We start from the raw sequence: 19698 nt of genomic DNA on the forward strand, positions 1-19698 counted from the left end.
CAAACACCACTGTTCTACATACTAATCTTTATTTTTAGAATATATAAGATTTTGAAACACTACATTTTCGTTGAGAGCCCACAGCATTTTTTTTTTTTTATAACTGCTATGGTTATTAAACATTAATAAACACTAACAACACTGAATGTAACTACAACTAATGTTATTTAACTTAAGTGATCAATAAAAACTAATTTATTGTTACCATAAACCCCCCCCCCCCCACAATAGCTAATGAACATAAATTTTTTACACAGTTCACATTCAAGAAGCTAAAGACAACTAATTTTAACATATACACAATCAAAAGCCAAACCAGGTAATAACATAAATCCTTGTTAAAACAATGTGGGGAAATCAACTAAACTAGAGAACTATTCTCTAATGAATGGTACCATTAAAATGTTAACCTCAATAATCTGATATTGATATGTATAAATAAATGAATTTTTAATTAATATATACATGTTCTTACAGTAAATAACTCTGGGGATCAGTCATCAACAGCTCCGCTCATCAAACTTGATCTGAATAAGTAGGAGTGGCTTGAGAAAGGTCAAATAATTTTTCATAACTGGACATGGATCATTCTGAAGAATTCAGTGTATTACAAGTCTTGGGTCTGCTCTAGAGTGCTGGTTCTGATGTTGAGAATGATATCCCATCTCCAGAGATAGCATAACTTATCTTTGAGACTGATATTCCTGGAGATGTAAATGTTATGTAGTTGAGCAAGATAAAAAAAGGATTTAATTTTTTAGTAATATGTTATTCACATTATTATAGTAGTTAAAATACATGATTATTTTATGTAAAAGTTTAATTATATCCTAATATAAGTGATATACTCGTATACAATAATGTTAAATCATGATTCGAAGCACTTAATTTTCATCCATGGCAAAAAGGAATGGCTTGATTTCAGGATTGATCACATTAAGTAAATATCACTAACTGTGTTGAATCGCAAATTATTATGTTTGTTTACAAGCCTGAAATCTACTAATGTTAGCTGCTTCAGGAGAGCACAATAAACCTCGTAACTGAATTGTCTTGGCGGAGGGAGAGTTAGCCCTACTTCTATTTATAATAAATAAATTACAGTAAATAACTTGCTGATTATAAGTTGAAACATTATAATTGAATTGTCATCCTGTAATTTTATACTGAGTGAAAAAAGGAAATTGCTTCATATTTCAAAACTGATTGATACTAGGAGATAGAAACAAATGCAGTTCTATAAAATTACTACTTCATGGTGTGTTTGAAATCTTCATCTGCCATCTTGTATCTGCCACATAATCAAATAGTTTTTAAAATAAGAAGGTTTACATGCGATACATGATTTTAATGCAAACTTTTACAAGATAAATGATTGCGAAAACCTTTTCTCAATAAATGCCTTGATGTTCGAGTAATAAAGTTGCAGAAACAGAAAAATGTTAAAAACATTTTTAAAACAGAAAAACGAGTTAAATTGCCATGTAAATTTTTTTATTTCATATTATCTTCATCATTACATCCAGTAATACACTTTAATTAATGGCCCAAATACTAATAATAATAGCTTACACAATAACTAATAATTTAAAACACTACAAATTAAATGGCTAGGTCAACTGATATTATTTGCTTTATCATAATATTTCATTTTAAAATTTATTTAAATGTTAAAAAGCTAAAATGAGTAGTTAATAACTTCTTTGTTGTAAAAACAGCTAATTTACTACTCTAATCGCAATACATTTTTTAAATTGTTTGAATTTTTTCAAAATTTATCATTTTAAGTAATTTAGAACCGAAAATATAAAGTAAATTTTAAAATTAAATATTATGATAATTAAAGTAAATAATATCAGTTGTTCTAAGCATTTAATTTGTAGTAATGTTATTAGTATTCTGTATTCTGTATTCTGTTATTAGTATTTGGGCCATTAATTCTAACATTAAATGTTTAAAGTTTGTTACTTATAATTCTGAAGGTAATATGAAATGAAGAAGTTACTACAGGGCATTTTACCATGTTTTATTACTATTGGGATTTTTCCATTTTTGTAACTGATTGCTTGTTACTCAAAAACTAAGCCATGTATGAGAGAGAGTTTTCGCTCTTGTTTTTCTCTTAAACTTAAAAATCATTTCAAATGTCCAACTTCCTATTTAAAAAAAGGGAAAGTTCAATTCAATGAGGCAGTTCCAAGATGGCAGACAAAACATTCATAAAATAGTAATTTTGTAACTATGTAGATATGCAGTTTTCCTAGTGTCACTCAATTTTGAAATATAAAGCTGTTTCCATACTTTAATATTACCCAGTATAATGCTATGGCATACCTGTAATTTTTCTAACTATTACAAGTACGTGTTTGGCAAGTCTATGGCAGAATGAGAAGACACAATTAAATATAGTAACAAAGAGCTGAATGTAAAGTGCAACATATGTGCAGTAAATAGAAACATTTAAATAGTATTTAAATGTAAGATCTGAAATATTAGTCAAAAGGCAAATGCACACAGATTAATACTACATTCAGTTTAATTAATATATTCTCTATAAGTATATGCCCCTTCAGACAATAAAATAAATTGTTAATATTGCAACCAGATGTATAACAAAGGTCTATGGTCATTCCCCTTCTTAACCATATCTTCCTTCTATATGACTTAACAAATAATTAACAGAACATGATAAAATAGAAAAGTAAAAAAAAGATTCAATGTTGAAACTGAGTATCTAATGTAGATAATTTAATGAAATTTTATTTTGTAAAATGTATAAAAAATATAGTCAATATGATTATTTTATATAAATAAAAACAATTTTGAAGATCAAAAAAGATTTTTTTCAAGATAACAAGAAAAGAATAAAAATTAATGTTTAATTAATCTTGTTTTTAAATCACTATGCTAAAACCAACAAATATCTTTCATTATTAATCAAATGAACAAGAGTTAACATATCATCCTACAAAGGTAATATTTATACTGAGATGATATCTTAATGAGTAAATAAAATATATTTTAATAACACTTTGTAAATATAGAATTAAAAACAGTTATATTACAGTACAATATAATTAATTCTAAACATTAACTAATCAATAATTATTTTAATTAAATTTTTATACAATTATTTTATTAAAAAGAATTTTAGGATTAGTTTAGGGTTTTTTCTTTAAGCTGATAAAAAAACGAACAAACATCAAAACTGGATGCAAAGGGTATCCAAGTAGCCAAATAATAAATATATATATTTTAAGTTCTACTAAATTAAATCTCTTAGTACAAACAATTGAGATAATGACAGCATTAATTTTTAATATTCTTAGTATTTTTAATATTTTTATATTAATGTGCAATTTAATAAAATTAATTCAATCATAACCGAGGATGCAGGATCCTATGAAAGTACTATCAAGATAAAATTAAGGTAAGAAATGTTTTACTCAATTGTCTGTACTAGATGGTTTATGTTAGTGGAATTAAAAATATTCAATTTAACAGTACAGAGGAATAATATGAATCTTAAAAAGATTAACTTCAATAAAATAATTATAAAATACTGTTACGAATATCAGTGACAATGAGAGTTTTAATTACAGTGAAGTGGCACAGGTAGTGACACAAACTGAAAGAAGTATAAATATAGATATGTGTGTATACATTTACATTACAGTGAAAAAGTGTGTGATTTGAAAAAGAGGTTCTTTACTTCAACTTCAGTCTGTGACAAATATGAAAGGAGTATTATAAAAATACTGCTACAACCAATCACTTAGGTATTAGAAGCAAGTGATGATAAAAACCTTTAGACTACCAGGATGTAAATCTGATCATGTTGAAAATTCAACAAAAATCAAATATCTTTTGTTTCTTCTCTACATAGTAGTATGTCCATCCTTGCCACTATCCTTCCACTTTACTATGAATGTATGTTTTTATACAAGTTACAAAAATTAAATAACTTCTACATAAAACACACTCATTAGCCATATTAAATTCTAGTCGCTAATAACAATAATAATTAAAATTAAGCGATAACATATAAATAACTGTCAAAAATCTCTACAAATCGTTAACTGATAAAACTGATATGACATTGAAGAAATTAAAACGGATAAAAACCAATTACAAACAGATAAAAACAATGTTATCTACCTTTTTTGTAGCACTGATCTGATAAATATTATAATAAAAAATATTAGATATTAATTAACTTATCACATCATATTAAAACTGTGTAAAGAATAAAATATCAGTTTTTTTAAATTATCTACTTTTAGTAAAAGATAATAAATTAAAGCACTTTATAACAAGAAATTGTACTGGTAATTAAAGTAAAATTAATCAGTTTATAAAAAAAAATTATAGATAAAAAATATCAACGAATAATATGAAAAAAATCTGATATTTTGCTTCTTAAACTTAAAATAATGAGTAAAATAAATAACTATTCTAATACGGAACATTAGAGAAGAGATATGATACTGATTCTCCATTATGGGTCCGCCGAACAGCCTCAGCAAACATCATTGAAACATCAATACACTGTAGAATAGAAAAAAAGATCATGTATCATAATTAATAACAACCAATTACTCATAACTGGAAGTACATAATTAATTAAAGCTATTTAACCTTAACACATTCCTAAATATGATAAGAATTTTGATTTTAATTCTTTTATGATCATGACATAAATAATAATTTAAGTGAAAACAAAAGTATTCTTCTTGCACTCAATAACATTATATGTATATTATTTTCTTTCTATTAGTTAAGCATAATTTTACTGATGACATTGATTTTCTCATATTATTTTATTCTGGCCTGTTCTAATTTGATTTTTCCTATTGTATTTACAATATTAATTCCACATATAGACATAGTTTATAATTCTCCCAGTACATTTTGACTCTCAATTTTGTAACGCACCTTAATCATCTTTTTACGTAATTCTCATATTCCTCGAAGTCTGTTTCATTCTTCAATTGACCACTTATACTTTGGCCCTAAATTTTATTCCAACACCACATCTTTCACCCTTTTCTCCATTTTTTCTAATCCCTTCACTAATTATTCTCTTGCATTAAGTACAAGTCTATGCCCAATTACAGTTATCCTATTCCCTGTAAGAAAAGAATTTTGGAAAAGACATAAAGCATATGGGCGAAGTATTGGCTAAAACAAAACATATGCTCGCTCTCTCTTTTATATATATATATTACAAAAAACATCATAAACTTGCAAACCATGATAACATACCACTTATTCACTTATAATTTTATGTTAAAAACATTTTTTTAAAACAATTAAAATTTTATTAAAAATCTTTAAATCTAATTTAAACAATTTTTAAAACTTTTATTTAAATTAAGAAAAAATTTTAATCGTAATCAAAATGAGACATAAAATACTAAACTATAAAAAATTGTTTAAAATTATAAAGAAGTTAATATTAAAATGTAAAAATATAATCAACATTTTAAAAATAAAAACAAAAACTTAGGCAAAGCAAAATCATGTGCCAGCCATTTCACTGAATTTACTCTACTCTAGATTTTAAAGTATGATAAGTTAAATTTAATTTAAAGATTTTTAATAAAATTTTAATTGGTTTAAAAAAAATTAACATAAAATTATATGTGAATAATTGATATGTTATCATGGTTTGCAAGTTTATGATGTTTTTTGTAATATATATATATAAATGATGCAAATCAACTTCGCAAAAGCATTTCTGTTTGTGTGATGAAATAAGGTAACTCATTACAATAAATAATAATTATATATTACAATAAGGTAAGGTATTACAATATATATATATATATATATATATATATATATATATATATATATATAAATGATGCAGCTGATGATGCGAATCAAGTTCGCGAAAGCATTTCTGTTTGTGTAATGAAATAAGGTGTCATCCTATTTCAATTATTCTGTACTTAGGGTTGATCTGTTAAACATACACATACAGAGAGAGAGAGAGAGAGAGAGAGAGAGAGAGAGTGTGTGTGTGTGTTATGTTAACCATAATTTTGTGTACTTCCTTGGAAAAGAGCAGTGACCAAACAGAAATTTCGTTTTTATTTTGGATCTTGAACTTTGTAATTGTGATCAACATCAAAATCTACATGAAAAATGCTATGTGTAACGACATCGATAACAATCTTATAAACTAAATCACCAAGCAATAATGAGTTGAAAACCAAATTTAATTTTAACCTTAATATTTTGACTTACCCTAACTTTAGGGCAATCTTTCATATGCTGCTCTTGGGGTATAGTATTTGTTACAACCACTGCTTCAAAACAAGCATTATTGATTCTCGAAATAGCTGGCCCAGAAAATATTCCATGGGTCAATATAGCGTACACTTTTGTGGCACCAGCTTCCATCAACCTATAAAATATAGTTAAGAATTTTTAACTGTAAATAAATTACATCCTAAAATATTGAATTACTACCTATCTAGCTTTTAATCTATCATACAACTTACTAAGAACATAAAAAGCAAAAAATTTTCTATAGATGAAAATTTGTTTATTTTAATGTATTTTGAGGCAAGAAATGCGATAAAAGTAATTTTTACAGCTTTAGAAACTCCATTCTGGAGTATTTCACTGGTTTGAATTACAACAGTAACAATGAGTGAAATAATCCCCCAAAATAAATTGTTAAATGAGGGTTATTTTTTTTCAAGGTCCGATCGGTCACAAAATTAAAATCAGTGTAAATAAAATTTTTTTTATTTGTAACAAGTAATTACATAGTCACGCTATTTCTCTACATAGTCGCCACTCCGGTTTAGACATTTGTCGTAGTGTGGTACCACCAACTTTCCAATACCCTCGTCATAGAACGGAGCCGCCTGTGTTTTTAGCCATGTTTCTATGCTGGTCTGCAGCTCGATGTCCGTTCCAAAATGTTGTCTTCTTAGCCAGCGTTTCATGTGAGCAAAGAAGTGAAAATCGGTTGGAGCCAAGTCTGGGCTGTATAGTGGGTGATCAAACACTTCCCAATGAAAACACTGCAGGAGCTTCTTTGTTACAGCTGCAGTGTGCGGCCAAGCATTGTCATGGAGAAAGACAATGCCTGATGACAACATTCCTCTCCGCTTATTCTGAATTGCCCTTCGTAGACGTTGAAGAGTCACGCAGTATGAGGCTGCAGTGATGGTCGTGCCACATTCCATGAATTCCACCAAGAAGAAATTGAATTACAGCACGCACTTCATACTTGGCGGGAGATGCTATTGTCGTAGACATGTTTACGTGCTAGCTGCATGTTCATAACTAAACGAAGTGACGTGGCGTGATTGAAGGCCATACTAGAGATGCTGCGCAACACATATGAGCAAAGGTTCATCCGATTTTTGTGTGGGATTTTATTTCACAACCAATAGGACCTTGAAAACAATAGCCCTCGTATATTTAATAATGAATAAGAGAGAACACTATTTATGCTTGCTAACATACCCTCCCCCCACAAACCAACTAGGGGAAAATTTCAAATAAAATTTATGAACCCGTATTAATCATCACAACACATCCAAACAATCATAATGAGAAAATATGATTTCAAGAAATTATTAAAGTTATTTCTTGAAATCATATTTTCATGATTATTAATCATGATTTGATAGGTAAACCAATTGTCTAACAAGAACTGAAACATACAATAATAATAAAAACAGTTTTTTATACATTATTCAAAAAAATGTATAAGAAGTTTTCCTTAGAAAAATGATTACATGAATAAATTCCAAAGTTAAATAAATATAAATTTTATAAAACAATTTAAAAATAAAACAAAACAAATTATTATTAATACTGCAACTGCATACAATAGAAAATATCCTGCTAAGATTAAAAAAGTAATTAAATTAAGCAATGCAAATAATTACACTCACTTTTCAGCAGCATGACATATTGTCCCACATGTATCAGCCATATCGTCAACTAAAATAGCAACTCTATCTTTCACATCACCAACAAGCACCATTGATGCGACTTCATTAGCCTTCTTCCTCTCTTTGTGAATCAATGCGAACTCAACATTTAGTCTATCTGCTATAGATGTAACTCTGAAATAAAATCATACAGTTAATACCAATAAAAATAAACCAGTCTATAGCAATGATTAAGAAGAATAAAACTCTCATAAAAATAACATTCCATAATTTTCTTGTAGACATAGATCATATTAAAAATATTTACTTAAGATCTTGACTTCATATTATATTCTAACAAATGAATGCACAAATCTCACGTTGATTTGAGAAAGACATACCAATTAACACACTTCGTTCATAATTCCTGATTCTGTAGAATTGCAGTCCTGGTATCAGTTAAAACTACACAGTACTACGATTTTTATTACTCTAAAATTGCTCTCTGAATTTTATGTTTGCATTATGCACGAATTTAACATTTGTGAATGAATATAAAGTATATTTAATTTTATTAAGAAATAATGAATGCTGTCACTTTCTAATAGGAAGCAGAATTCTAACTCATCTCTTGTACTATCCCCCAGTTTCCAATCTTGCACAAAAAAACTAAACTAACAATTGAGGGAGGGCCTGAAAACTAATGCCAGACCTCCCATTTCTCCAAAATTTAAATCTAAGTGAGGAAAACAGGGTTTCATTTGTATACAGATATAACAAAACATGTAAACAGTGTAGCCTCAAATGAGTTTTTAAATTTAAATTCTTTGTGATTAACAATTCTATAAAAGATTTAATAGTTTGATGAATTATTAAATGTTAAAAAATAAAATAAATTGTTTGGCATTTAAAGAAGGACTGATCCAAGTCAGGACTTGTAATAAAAATTATCTTGAGTAGTTTTCTAATGAGGAATGAGTAAAGGGCAATGTCTATTACTTTTTATTGACAACTTGAAAATTTTCATCCACACTACCATTGAGCAAATAAATAACTGTAATAAAAAAAAATTAGAAGACAGCAGGATCTCGCAAATATTATTGAAACTAGAACACATTTACAGAACATGGTACCAGTTCCAGACACATTACCCCAGAAAATAATCCCACATCTCATCAAAGAGAAAATATGCAAGAAAAAATGAAGGAGACTAGGATATTGTTCAGCATAGAGCAATGAAAGTTGCCATTAACATACTATTTTAAATGATTGTGAAAGATTACATTAAGTTATTATCCATAACTGTCAACCCTAAAATGAAAAATAATTTGAAGTTTCAATGTTTTCGATGAAGCCTATATAAACAAGTCGACCACAGACTTGGTACAATTCTAGAAATTTCTTAATGCCTTTACCAAGAACTCTACAGTTATAGTACTAATGACCTGCAAAATGATTTAAAAGGAAAAATAAAATAAAATAAAATTTAAAAGGTTTTCCATATAATAAAATGATTTCATCAATGACTGTTACAAAATAATAATGAACCCCTTTTACTGAACCTGCCCCCATGGCACAAAAAACCACCATGAACTAATATACACCACAATCACTTAATGAAATTCTACAAAAACTTTGACAAAAAGTAGTTTTCTTTGACGAATATCATGCAACTTCACTTTAGCAAGCTATAAAGGTAAATCCAAGACTAAGGACACAAAGTATGTTATTCAAATTTCAACACCACTTAACAGGGCAATGATTAAATTAAATCTTTTACATAAGATCATTATACATCTTAAAATAACAATATACTACAGAATTTTAACTCCCCTGCTTTTAAACAAAATCTCATAATGACTATTTATTTATTTAATGGGCGAACCCATCTCTCAGGCATATGATGAAAATAAACATATAATGAAGAGACTGTAGCAAGCACTATTTAAAAAAAAAATTAACACAAAAATTATTGTAATCAAAGATATCTTTTTAATTTTTTTGTTAAAATAATTTATTTAATAAAAAATAATATTTCTTAAAACAGTATTTTAAAATTATTAAGCGTTTCATAATAACATATGAATCAGAATGTTACATACGAAGACATAGTTTATATATCTCATTTGCAAGTATTATAATTTCTAGTAAAATATTATTTAAGAAACAATTATTTTAAAAAATAAATTTAAATTAAATCACAACTTAAAAAAAAATTTTTACTTATTCAAATTTTTAAAAACTAAAAATGAGTTAACTACATTAAAAACTTTGTTATCAAATTATTTAAAAATAAAAATCATTTACCTCTTAGCGCCACCAGCATCAGGTGATACAATGATACTATTCCTCCACTCAGATATATTCTCTTTAATCCATTTTAACACGGCTGGTTCAGCGTAGAGATTGTCTACTGGAATGTCAAAAAAACCTTGGATTTGTGAAGCGTGTAAATCCATTGTAATTATGTGATCGGCACCAGCAACTGACAGCATATTTGCCACCAACTTAGCAGATATTGGTGCACGACTCTGCACATTCTCAACAGATGTCATTAAATGATACATAACAAAATGAATTATAGACATTGCACTAAAACTAACAATAATAATATTTTAAAAGAATATTTTTATAAATAACAGAAATTACTATACGTGTAAAAATTTTCCCCAATAATTACTTTTTTTTTTAATTTTTCAAAAAGATTTTCAATAAGACAGTAGTGGGCAAAGCATAAAATTATCACACTTCTTTCAATATGATAAATAATTGTTTAATTTAAATAGAATTTGTAACATGCATTAATTGAATACATCACCAATTTGGACAATAATCAGCTTACGTAGTAGACAAATTTATCACTCAAAATTTTCACAATATTTCCACTAGAATGATCACAATTGAAATGAGTGTTATTTTCTGTCCTTCCAAATACTGTCACACTAACATCTGCAGTTGATATATGTCTGAGTACCTCCATTCTCAAAACTACTTTTAGCATTGTAAATGAGTGCTAAAGGAAAGGACTTTTACCAAAGAAATGATTGCTTAAAAGTTATTTTGAGAATGAAGGACTCTGAAACATAACAACCACGATTCTTAGAATGACAATGATACTAAGAGCAGAAAATAATATTCAAATCAATTTATTATGGGGATGGGTAACAGTGATGAAGCACAGAAACTGAATCCCCTGAGCCTCAGGCACCCCCCGGGGCTGAGTTGCATAATGCTTAACTGTGGTACCGTCCCCGAAGGGGGAATACAGTGAGAAAGGTTTTTTTTATTCATTACTCACAAAAAGAAAAGAAAAAAATTCAATTTATTACTTCTTTTTAGGTAAATGGGAATTTAACAATACATACAGGGGAAATACAGGAGCAATTAAAATTAATGAAGTAATTGAATTGCAATCTTTAAACAAATGAAAATGTCAATTTTTAGAAGTTTAAGATTATTAATGAGTCATCAGTTAAATGTTCGAAACATTCCGATTTAATAAAGACATCATGAATTAAAAATGATATATATATTTATCATAAAACTTTAAATATATTATCCTATGTGCACTACCTTATTTTTAAGATATAAATATCACCACAAATGCACACAAGCATGCAAGTGACTGAGAGGCACATGTCCTTCTCCCAAATGCAAATATATATTTAATCATAATTTTCATCATCCAGTGATATGTATTCTTTAATATGTCAAATATTATGCAATAGTATCACTTTAAGCTTCTCTGTAAAAATGGAAATGAATGAGCACTCTTTGATTTAAACCTTTTTTTATGTTCGGTTGGATCCAAGGGATACAGATTAAAAAAAAATTTAATTAAAAATGGAAACCTGGGGAAAACAAATAAAATATCAATTTTTGTTTTAAATATATTCCAAACAGTTACAGAATTAACCATAATGTTAAAGCAAACACCCAAAACTCTCACTGAAGATTGCTTCTTGACTTAAAATGTTGCATCATTATGTTGATGCATTATGCATCATTTTGTTAAAAATCATTAACTGATTTTTAATCAATATAATTTTTATATAGATACCACAATAGAATACCACTTTCACAAATAATAATAATGTAAATATGTAATAGGAGCATGCATAACTATTATATCCAACAGCAAACAATCTTGCAAATTTAGTCCTTAAGACATAAAAGTACATATTAGTAAAAATCTGCCCAAGTGAAATTTTGTTGACTGAAGAGTAAATACAATCAATAATATTAATTTAATAATAAATAAACAGTTTATGGTACAATATATATAGCATAATATAATCCATTTATGTTCAGATATTATAAACATTAAAACCAAATGTTTTGATAACAAAAATCAAAATATTTATACATATATGTCATAAAATAATGCTATTATACAAACAAATATTAAGGTTTGTATACTTAAAAAAGAAAGAAAGAAAAAACAAAAAAACATGGTATAAATTTGGAATAAAAAATTAATTAAAAACAGCCAGCCAAGGTACATTTGCAACATTTAGAAAAAAATACATTTATATATAATAGATACAAAAGAGCAGACACACAATTTTGTTAGCATAAGAATCCATTATTATTATTATTAATCACTGCATCACAAGCTAAAGTAGAAAAAACAAGTATAAATCAAAGAAACAGAAATTACACTAGTTGCAAAAGTGATGCTAAAAAAAATATACATGAAAAATGTTACTTGTATAAAAAAAAACCATTAATGCAAATGATATAACATTTATTTACAGCAATAATTTTAGTTGCTGGTGAAGAATTTTAATGTGCAAACAAATTCTTTGTAGGAGTCCAATATAATTACTAATTAGAAAATATTATAAATTATATTTTATGATCAAATTATATTATGTTTGCATCATGAAATTTTATACACTACAGTAATTCATAAGGTTATCTGACGGCAATATAAATGCAACCAAAATAATTGAAATTAACGATCTATTTCTCTCGTAGAACGGTCTATTTTTCTAATTACCAATAATTTTACTTTAATTTTGAGGAAAAAATTTTGCTGTCCAACTTTGGATTTTACTACTGCTATTAAAATGTCAAATTAAAGCATATATGATGCCAATGTGCAGTCACTGAAAATGCATTCCACAGTTTGGCTATCTGGACTATGGTCTCAAAAGGGAAGAGAATATATTTACTGTTTTCTTTGGCTGATGATCAGTCCGTTTTAATGCAATACATGATCTCATAGGAATAAGGGAGACCAGGATTCCTTACACCACCATTGATTTAAAGTGCTTTCCAATCTAAATGAGTATCTAAAGTTCTTGAACCAAACAATAGAAGATAATGAGAAGGCAGTTATCCAGTAACTAAAATTCATGTCAAAATGGATGAGCAGAAGTGGTATATCTTTGATTCTTGTTCAGATCTTTTGAAAAAAAGAGCCTCAATCTTCTCAAATGAGAATAGACTATGTTACATAAGCTTGGAAGCTAATATGCATCATAACACGGCAATGATGATTATCATGAAGCACTTAAGCTGGACATCAATTTTGCAAAACCTAAGTCCCTGTTCTCATACATAAAAACTTCAATAATATTGCTGTTAGGTCCATGCTTGCGTATTTAAAAACACATGCAGTACATTTGAATAATAATTTACAGCAATGCTACAATGATTTCCAAGTATATATATATATTCTACGAGATTAATTAACTGATTTCAATGGCTATGGCATAAAAACTGGAATTATTCTTCTTTTTTCTTTCACATTGATTTCTTTTTTCACATTATTTAATTTTAATAAAAATATTTAAAATAAAATCAATATTTGTTACTTTTCCAATTACTGTCATAGGTTCAATTCAATAATATTTTCTTGTTTTACATAAACTATTACATATGTATTTGATTATAGACAATCAAATCATATTTGACAAACTTATAATTTTAACAAAATTATATAGCACACAGTACATAAAAATAACGCTTCTGAAAGAACAATTAGTATACGGAGGTCCTTTCAGAATCTTCATTTGCTATTTTCTGAATCTAAAGGTGATGAGTTGAAAGAAAAATATATCTTTCTAATAAATGGCGCATGTCACAATGTTTATTATAGTAAATTCTTTAATTTTTTTGGTTGTCTAAATGCCCAGCAAATTAAGGAATATGCCTCTTTCAACCACCAACCAAAAACTGTACTACACAATAAAGTCGTTAATGTACTGCTGATGTCTGTTTAACTGCACATCAATCTGTTTAGTTTCTTTACTAATTTCACAGCTTGTAAATCAACACTTTTTGCTTCTGACATTACACAAAAAATAAAAAACAAATTATTTTATTTTAGGCTAATCTAAAAAAAGGAGGAAAAGTTTAAATCATACACTTAATTATAAAAAATAATTCAGGAGTGAACTTAAAATACAACTGAACAAATAATTAACAGATTATCAATCAAATAAGACAATTAACTCAGCTTCTATCACATGTTTTAATTTTCAACTAATCTAAAAGATAACAGTTATGATGAACTAATTTCACATTGTAAAATAATGATTAAATACTACAAGGAAAAAATTATACTCTCCATTAGTAATTTAAAAGTGATAAGAACTGAATAATTAATAAACAATGATAAATGAGACAGTAGGTCTTAATATGTCATATTATATTACTGTATGTGATAAAAAACATGAGCAGCTATTTTTATAGCATAGTTATTTTTTTAACAAATCGGTGTTTGAAGTCTTTTAAAGGTTAACAATATTTATGAATTCTGTAATGTAATTCTAAGGTAAGCTCCTTACTGTGAACTAGTTATAATAGCAGAGCAACAATTATATTTATTTAATTAATTTTTTCCAAAATTACAAAACTACTTTGTAGACATTTATTTACCTTTTACTAGTCATTTAAGATAAAAAAGAAAAAACTCATACTATTATTTTAATATTAATATAAAAATATTTATTTTTAATTATTTTATCGAAAGGTACATTATTAACACTTCTTCCTTTTGTTTAGAAATATATAATGAAATGAAATGATAAATCAAAACTTCCAAATCCCAAACCAGGAATAAAAAAAAACCTACGGCCTTGGTATATCAGTGATATACCAATCTGGTGCTCAGATTACTTTACCAAATGAATTATAAGTTTACATATCCAAAGAGCTGATTAGTTTCTTCTTTTTTTTTTTTACAAATTAATGGCAGAGAATTAAATCATATTTTTAGAAGAAACTGTATCAATGGAGAAGTATTAAGAACATCAGTTTCATGAAAAATAATTAATATGAAAATCTATACTGATATCATACATGTACATTTCTATTAGCATCAGATAATAATTTAACCAAAAATGTGACCCTAAGCAAAATATTTATGCATAATAAGATAATACAAAGTACAAAGAGATAGCAATAAGATATATTATCATATAAGGCAAATAAGAGATAAAAATAATTAACCATTTGACCTCTTACTATTATCAATTCACTCTTCCAGCGAACAGAGTACAATTTATCATTCTTATTATACCCTATATTCTATCTAATATCAATCTTTTTATTATTTGGCCCAACCATCCCAACTGGACTTAATGAATGAGCTTCCTTTTTTCATTTCTTTTCGTTTTGTATGTTCTTATCACTTAGATACTTAAAGTCTTCACCTATTTAATATAAGACTACCAAAACACTTTTGATTTAAAAACATTTTGTTTTTCCTTAGAAAAGAATAATTTTCTTGCTAAATCTTACTTGTTCTGACAACTTCTGAAATTCACTGTACATTGTTGTCCCATTAATTTTTTTTTTACATTCATCCAAGATTGAATGAATTTTATAAAATGAATATTTTGAAATTAAAAATTGTACAATATCAGGGATTCAAGGCAAATAAAATTCAGAGGATAATTCAGAAAATTATAAATTCAGAACATTATACAAGATAATATACACTGGTGAAGAAGGTAAAAGCTTTGCAACATTTTGGTTCTATATCTGGACCAAATCAAGGAGTAAAACCACAGAAACAGAATCATAATGTCAATAGCCAAAACTATGTTCAGTAAATTGGTTCTCAAAGAATACAAAGTTTCACTGTGTTGTTTGTATTTATCAGAGAAAAAAGTGATTAATCAGATCAGTTTATGAAGTAAAGGCTCATTTGCTACAGATTTTAGATTTGATATGTAATTTAGATTTAATATCTGATAACCTAAGCCACCTAAATCTTAGTTTTAATGAATAAAACTATTTTCATAAAAAATGAGCATATTAAATCACTAACAAATCAATTTTCTGTTTTCAATTGTGGAAATAAGTAATAATTAATTTCAATAAATTAACTGTTCAAAAAAAAGGTAGGTTCATGAAAAAAAATTCACAATCAAACTCAAACTTTTTTGAAGGTTAAAACACAAAATATAGATTTTTATACTAATTTGCATACAACAACAAATTATATCCGTTTACTTTTAGTTCAAACTATAATATTTATAGATTATGTATACATATTTAAATATTTTTAATAAAATTAAAACAATATTCTCATTCAACTACCTTTTTACATAGCATTAAAATATATCGTTAATAGAAAAAGTATTCTTTTACGCTGTTTTATTAATAATAATCATCACTACTAACTGAAATAATTAATGGTGAAAATAAAATATCAATGCTTCAATAAAATTTTTCCTGAGCGAACAACAAAATCAATTACTCCCTAAAATCAAGTAACAAAGCATAATGTTCACCAGTAATAAAATCTCACTTTAACTGGTAAAACCAAAAAATATAAGTTTTTTCCAAAATAAAGAGAAGTATATTTTAAATATAATTATATCCACTTTTGAATTAAGATAACCGAAACAAGAGTAGCTTTACGTTTGATCCTTATAATGCATACTATTTGGATGCCGTAGGTTCTGATCAAAACAGTAAATCAGTTTAAACAGTTCTCTGTATAGTTATTGACCCCTTCCTCTTACTGTCATTTTCTTATTTTTTATTCCTTCTATTTTGAATGAATGTTATATGAAATTAATCTGTAATCACCCTGTTTACATCTGCAATATCCTGCCAGCACCTCCTAGAAGCAGTTTCTTTATTGAAGCGACTTTCTGAACTTTTATACTATTCAAGGACTCCAAATTTGATGGAAACAGTTTTTTAATAATCTTAACAAATCATACAACTGTAATAGTCCTTTTCCTACAAAACATCCACAAATTCTGAACATATCTAAGGTATAAATTACTATTTTTGTGCTTGATGTAGATAGTAGTACCGTAGATAATATAGAGTACTTAGTTAAATTATGCAGTTGCCATATAATTAACACAATTTCTGTTTTGTTTCATTTTCAGCTAAATTTAAAAACTTTTTTAATATTATCAGTTACAAAAGAAAAGTCATGATAGTTTTAGGTTCAAGTTAAATTAAAAACTAGTATTGTTTGTTGTTTGTGTACAAGTAATAAAACCTACATGATCCCTTGCCAAAAAACCAAGGTATTTATAAAAGCCATATAATAAAGATCACTAAAATCAGCGACCTTAGGTTTAGGGTGAAACAACAGTAAATGTCAGCAAAAAAACTGTTTCATACCATAATTATAGGATTAATAATAATAATAATTAATTATAATAATTATAGGATATTCAGTGAATTTTTAATAATTATAATACCTTTATATGCAATTGTAATAAATGCCATAAGACAGTAGATTAACATGTAATGTAAACGAATAAAGTAACATAGACCAATTAAAATAACAGAAAAAACTTTACATTAAAAAATAAAACTGTAGTAATTAACAATGTCAACACAAAAAAGCACTTCAATGAACATATAAATGATGAGCAATTAAAAAAATAAAGAAGAGAATTATTAATATATTTTAATTAATTTAATTTCAGATTTTGTTGCAAATGCACCTGGGTTAGCAGAAATAAAAACACATAGATAATAAATAAATTTAAAAACTGATCGCTGTCACTTAAACGATTGTATAAAATAAAAAAAAGGCAGAGCATAAATGTGTTACGTTAATGACTAATAAAATTAAAAATATTCCACTACACACTATATCAATGATTAATAAATAAAAATGAATAATAACTGAAATAAAAATTCATAATGTATGATAATTATTTTAAAATAATTTAACTTATAATAAATACATAAACATAAATAAAGATGAAAAAAAATAATGAAATGTTACAAAACATTTTTATGAATTATATTATTAATGCTGTAAATTGTTAAACTGTGATAAACATAATAAACAAAATAATTAATTAGTTTCTCTACTAAATATATATATATATATATATATATATATATATATATATATATACAAATATGTATATTATATTTCATCAGTTTTTAACGAGGGACAAATTATGAAAAATTAAAAAAAGAAAACAAACAACAAATGTTAGTCATGCATTTTTTCTTAAATGATATAATAAATGATTCAAATAATATTAATTGTATTGAATACATTACAAAAAAAAAAACTAAACACAAACTCATATTGTTATAGAAAAATCCTTAAAAGAAACGAAAGTAACACATATAACATTAACAATGATATAACTGGTCAGAATATAATGAATAAAAGGTTAAGTCCGAGACAGATTAAATTAAGCAATATCTGTGGTTAAGACTGTGGATTAAATACTGTAATATTTTTACCAAAATCAAATACTGTAAATTCTCTTATACTAGTATCACTTCATAGGCTTATACAAGTAACACTTCATAAAAATAAAGTAATTATAGAAATTGAATAACTGACTGAGAAGGAAAAATAAATTCAGTTTGAAGATAATTGTCCGAAAGCCTAATATGCTAAGGTCCTTCAATTTAAATCTTTAGATTGTTGGTATTAAGATAATTATTATTATATTTTCAAGAACACTATGTTGAATACTGTTTACCTTTCTTAGCTTCACACTCTTTTATGTTGATGTGTTTCAGAATAACTTCAATGTCAAAACTTATTGTACTGGTACTTTTAAATTTCTGTTAGTCTTTATGTAACGTTTACTCAATGCCCCTCACTTTATTTGACATCATGTCTTATCTGGCCTCTCTCCTTTATTTGTTATTAATGGTTATAATTATCTTTTAATTTTATTCATCTATTTCCTGTTTTCAGTAAACTGAGGTTCTTGAAAAGGACATCCACTTGATTGCTGATCTGTTCATTTCTGATCATTTTATTATTCCTTTTTAATTTGAAGCTTTCTAAATTTTCTAAAATGTTCGTTTTTCCTTTAATACAATTGTGAATTAAAATAATTAAAAGTACCAGTACAAAGTTTTAAAAATGGAGTTATTGTGAAATACACCAACATATAATAAAAGAATGAAGCTAATAAAAGTAAACAGTACTCAACTTAGAAATCTTTCTAAAATATACAACTATTCTAGTTTTCACACACCATTCAAATATAAATTAACTGTTCCTGCTCTACCTCATTTCTCAATAAAACTTTCTAGTTTTTCCCAAACCTTTCTTTCCTTCACTCAGTCTGCTAATCCTTTCATAGAAGAGTACAGTACGGTTATCGATATTCCCTGCAGGATAAATAAAAATTGTGTACAATTTTATTCCAGAAAGATTTGTCTTGATATAACATGGGACAATTCTTAACATGGTGTTTAAAAGAGATGAGGGATGTAAAAACGCCATTGAAAAAAACTGTCATTTCAGAAAGAAAAAATGAAGCACAAAAAATCTTTAGACTAACAAACTGAGAGTAAAACAGCAAAGAAAAATTGTTATTGATAA

The 19698-nt window shown here is 26.7% G+C and overlaps 1 protein-coding gene across 6 annotated transcripts in view; it reads right to left on the reverse strand.

Moving 5' to 3' along the window:
* Positions 1–2529: 2529 nt before the first annotated feature.
* The window catches only part of Prps (phosphoribosyl pyrophosphate synthetase), a 55716-nt gene continuing 38547 nt past the window's right edge, over positions 2530–19698 (reverse strand). For 3 of the 6 annotated variants that reach the window (XM_075372830.1, XM_075372828.1, XM_075372832.1), the window contains 4 exons: positions 10209–10432; positions 7923–8096; positions 6253–6412; positions 2530–4548 (listed from right to left, as the gene is read on the reverse strand). In XM_075372830.1, coding sequence (XP_075228945.1) covers positions 4456–4548; positions 6253–6412; positions 7923–8096; positions 10209–10432 — 651 coding nt within the window. In that variant the 3' untranslated portion in view covers positions 2530–4455. Of the gene's footprint in view, positions 4549–4810; positions 5130–6252; positions 6413–7922; positions 8097–10208; positions 10442–19698 lie in introns of those variants that run through there. The other 3 variants (XM_075372831.1, XM_075372829.1, XM_075372833.1) reach the window with 2 other exon arrangements.

The sequence above is a fragment of the Lycorma delicatula genome, chromosome 8 (assembly GCF_047948215.1).
Source record: "Lycorma delicatula isolate Av1 chromosome 8, ASM4794821v1, whole genome shotgun sequence".
NCBI classification, from domain to species: domain Eukaryota; kingdom Metazoa; phylum Arthropoda; class Insecta; order Hemiptera; family Fulgoridae; genus Lycorma; species Lycorma delicatula.